Source organism: Lolium rigidum, chromosome 7, assembly GCF_022539505.1.
Source record: "Lolium rigidum isolate FL_2022 chromosome 7, APGP_CSIRO_Lrig_0.1, whole genome shotgun sequence".
Lineage (NCBI taxonomy): Eukaryota > Viridiplantae > Streptophyta > Magnoliopsida > Poales > Poaceae > Lolium > Lolium rigidum.
In genome coordinates this window covers 227,633,690-227,638,243 of record NC_061514.1, presented here as the reverse complement: position 1 = coordinate 227,638,243, position 4,554 = coordinate 227,633,690, and the positions used below count along the sequence as shown (strand labels likewise).

General features: G+C 47.8%; 1 protein-coding gene across 1 annotated transcript; it reads left to right on the top strand.

Annotated features, from left to right (window-relative positions):
* The first annotated feature begins 2,385 nt into the window (after positions 1 to 2,385).
* LOC124672504 (clathrin light chain 3-like) lies at positions 2,386 to 3,739 on the top strand. Its single transcript, XM_047208725.1, has 3 exons — positions 2,386 to 2,807; positions 2,976 to 3,129; positions 3,242 to 3,739. Exons 1-3 carry the CDS (start codon positions 2,386 to 2,388, stop codon positions 3,737 to 3,739), a joined length of 1,074 nt encoding a protein of 357 aa, XP_047064681.1.
* The last annotated feature ends 815 nt before the right edge of the window (positions 3,740 to 4,554 follow it).

Genomic DNA, 4,554 nt, shown 5'->3' with positions numbered 1-4,554 from the left:
ACAAATCGACGGAATAGATTATCCTACTCAACTTAGGCCATGATGAAATCAAGGTCGATGATCAAGCCACTAGGTTGGGGAGGAACCTCCCTTCTGGAAGAAGTGATACATTCATATCATCGGCATGTACAATAGAAATCTCCAAATGTTGAGGAGATCTAACCCTAAAAAGTGAATCTGACCATATTGGGAAAATTAAATCGTTATGTGCATGTATGGACATGTAGGTCTGCTAATCAAATATCACACAAACAAAAAGAGATGAAATTATACGGTCAAACCCTATCTTAACCGTCTAAATCGGCAAAAAAATATTTGTACAAATCTTTCGTGCATGCAACGATTATGGACGAAAGTAAGCTTGGTAACACAGATGTACGCATTTCCATGCGTCTTGGAGTGGTTTGAGAGCTTACAACCATTGATAAACCTCGAGGAGCACTAAGTGAAGCAGAGAAAAATGTGTCGGCATCCGAATCGATGAACTCCTCCCGGCCGAGGGCTTCGAGTGCCTCCTATTCCATTGTCGCAACAATGTTCTTCGATCTACCAGCGGCAGTGGAACTGCCGACAGTGAGAGGAGGGAGAGAAGAGGAGCGGAGAGGGAGGGTGAGAAAAGGGAGTGGGATGCGAGAGAGCGGTGAGGCAATTTATGGCACGCCTTATCGATGCGTACCGGCTTATCTCCTCTTTTCTCCACACGTGCAAGCTTTTTCACACGTTGCGCTCGTCAGCGCCTGCCCGCCGAGAACGCACGAATTGACCATACCTGGGGAGCAAAGTTTTGAGCCACTTTAAGAACCGTGTGATCCACGCATGCGGAATGCCATGGCGAACCAACCGTCCCAAACTTGGCCCAACGCATGCCTAAAAAACATTGCAAGGAACCAAACTCACCCTTGATTGTTCTCGGTGCACTCATCTCTCACATAGACTTGGAAATCCTGGCCCTCACCCAGATGGCTACGTTCTTCCGACGCTATACACCATGTTCTCAATGCACAACAGGACGAGCATCAACACATCTATGTCCAACTGTCAAGCATGAAGGTCTCGAGGTTTGTGGCATGTTCTGGCATGTAGAGAGGCGGCATGTGGAGAGCGCTTCGACCACCATGCTTGTACATCTCTGCAGTTGACGCGGGCAACACCAAAAATGACTTTGCACTTTCTGATGAGTCTTTCACATCAGTGATAAATCCCAGTACCATTCTCCATTGCGCAAGAGGGTTCTGAACCATTACCATAGTGTCAGCTCTCTACTAGTGAATAATGCTCTATGGTTCTATAGAAAATTTTCAAGAACCGTCGGTAGATAGGGTTCTGAGGATATGACATAGAGGCAGTTTGGGCAAGCTGAGGAATAGATGAGGAGGGAAGCCTACCATTCTCTCCCCATGCATGGACAATGAGAGGACTCTCCATGGCCGGCGATGTTGGGAGCTCCCTTACCTGGAGACAAAGCCTCGGTTGCCACACATGTCAGACATTGTCCTTTCCATAGTGGGTCCAACAACAAATGGGAGGTGAAATGACAATTTTGCCCCTGCTAGCAAGCTAAACTAGGGGGAAACCATTGCACCACCTAGTCCAATTTCAACACGCACATAACACCACGTACACATGGTTGCTGAGGAGCAGGCCCATCATTTATTGGGATGGTAACAGAAAGCCAAACGAACAACCAGTATCAGTTTAGCAATTTAATCAAACGGCGCCGGATCAAGCATGGCCTGAGAGTCTCCATAGTCCATTCCCTGCAAGAACGTTTCTTCTAGATGTGCTTTATTGCGTATTTCTGTAATGTGACAATATTTTTTCTGAAACTGTACAATAGGTTTCCCTACTGCATTTTTTTTTATATTTCATGAAACAGTGATGTACAGAGAGTGCGAGAACTCGTTAAATGACGGTATTACCGCGCTAAGGGCATGTACATTGGTTTAGACGGATGTTGTCTGTAATACTGCTCCATGTCATCTATAGACAATGATACAGACAGTGTATACAATAGTCTGTCTGTAAGTTATCTATTTTTAGTCATAGTTATATGTGAGTATAAGTTATAGACACCCTTCATACAACAACAAAAATGGTGTCTGTAAGCTGTCTGTAAGAAGCCTACAGACTGTCTGTAACTTTACAGATAGCCTCGTTCTCTCTCCTCATTCTCTTTCCTCCACATCACCAAAATCACTTATAACTACCTTTTACAGACAGCTGAGTCATCACAATTGTACATGCCCTAACGCAAGGTCAAAGAGGGGGAAAAACATGCCACGAAACTCGGGCACGAGCTCTCTCTACTTGCTCCACGCGACCTCGCTTCCATTCTTGTCGGATAAAAAACCTCAAGAGATCCGCTGAACCACCACGTACCCTACCATGTCGTCCTTCGACTCCGTCACGGCAGTTGCCGGCGACGACGACCCGCTGATGTCACAGACTCCCTTCGATCCTACCGTCGATATCCCGGGCGTCTACAATGCCGACGACAGTGGGGGACATACCTTGCATCGCGGCCACCGCTTCGCCACGTCCTACTCGTCCTTCGGCACCGCCCTCTCCGAGGACGACCTTGCCGGGATCGCGGGCGACGGTGGGTACGGCGGCTACGGCATGCCGCCGGACTCGAATGGCACCGGCTACGGGTACATCGGTGTCGAGGAAGTGATGGGCGTGCATCACGGTGGCATTGGTGCCGGTTTCCACGGTGGTGGCATTGTTGACGACGTGTTCGTCGGGGCTGTCCTGCCGCCGCCAGAGGCCATGCGAGAGGAGGGCATCCTCCGGCGTGAGTGGCGTCGGTGAGTGCTATGAATAATCTCTTCTTATATCTGTTCGACGATCCATGCAATAGATCGCAATGTAGGCAGATCTGTCTCATGCATATTAGTGATCGCCTAATTTTCTTCAGTGTCTGAACCGAGCTGAAGATTTCAAGTTGAGAACGGCTTGCTGGCTTCATCTTGCAGGCAGAACAGGTTGACGCTGGAGGAGAAAGAGCGCAAGGAGAAAGAGCGGCGCAGCGAGATCATCGCGGAGGCCGATGAGTTCAAAAAATCTTTCCTCGAGAAGCGCAAGCTGAACTGCCAGAACAAACGGACACAGAACAGAGACAGGGAGAAGGCAAGCATGCAGTTCACAGTTCACACTGACTGCACACATTTATCTTCTTATTAAGTTAGGCTGAGTGTTCATTCACATGATCGAAATCAAATGCAAATCATGTATGTATCAGCTGTTCTTGGCGAACCAAGAAAAATTCCACAAGGAGGCGGACAAACAGTACTGGAAGGCGATTGCGGAGCTGGTCCCTCACGAGATCCCGGGGCTGGAGAAGAGGGGCGCCGCCAGAAAGAAAAAGGAGCTGGAGAAGAAGCCCAACATCGTGGTGGTGCAGGGGCCAAAGCCGGGCAAGCCCACTGATCTCTCCCGGATGCGCCAAGCCTTCATGAAGCTCATGCAGAGCCCGCCGCCACACATGGTGCCGCCGCTGCCCCCGCCGGCGAAGGAGGATGCCAAGAAAGACGGTGACGCCAAGAAGGATGGCGGCAAAGACGCAAAGGAGGTGGAGCAGAAGAAGGACGGCAAGCAGGCAGCTGGAGAGGGTGAGAAGAAGGGCGCGGCCGATGGCGCAAATCCTACAGTAGGTGGCAAGGTAGCCGCAGCCCCTCCGGCGGCAACAGAGAGTACGGCGGATAAAGTACCTGAGCAACCGACGCCGGCGAAGAAGTGACCGCCATGCTGGCTAGTAGTGCCTGCCTGGAACTGAAATAAATTCTTGCTAGGAGCAGTGGTTCTGTACTCCCACAACTGCGCTCATTCGCTCCGAAACATTCTCTTCTGAGGGATTGTTTTACTTCAGTCAGTTTGTTTTTGTTTCATATGTTTTTCTTAGCTCAAGGTTTTTATTGCTAAATGTGGATACTGCACACCGCCACATAGAAGGCTCGTGTGGTGAGTGTGCCTCCATTCGGGAACTGTTTCATATGTTATGCGTCGGTCTTTCGAGAATATGTTAAAGGAGCTTCACATAAATTTTCATGATTTGGACTGGGAGCTTCTCCAGGGAAAATGTCAATGTGAAGTGGTTAATTAAGACCCGTGGTTATTATAGTTCCAGTTAGTTCTTGATCCTGTGAGGATCAGCGATAACTCTTGTCATCCAGTACGAAAATACAAGTTTGAAATGTCCAAATTACACTTCCAGCCTTTCTTGATTAGCGACATGTGTTTAGTTATGCATTCAAATATCGAAATGTCTTTATAAACTTTTGAATTTTGAATTTTTGTTTTTAACTTCACTATTCATCCCACTAGTGGTTTTCTAAACCTAATGTGATGTTCATGCGAAATTTAATCAGGCTTGTGGCAACTTTCTTCTTGAGCGGCTAAAGATGGTTGAACTGCAGCAAGGGAACAGAATTCCACAATAATCTACACGAAAATGAGATATTCTCAGCGGATTAAATGTACCGAGCACTTGTACATTAGATATGCCGGTTAATAATAACAAAACAATATCTAGAAATGAAGATGTCTCTAAAAATA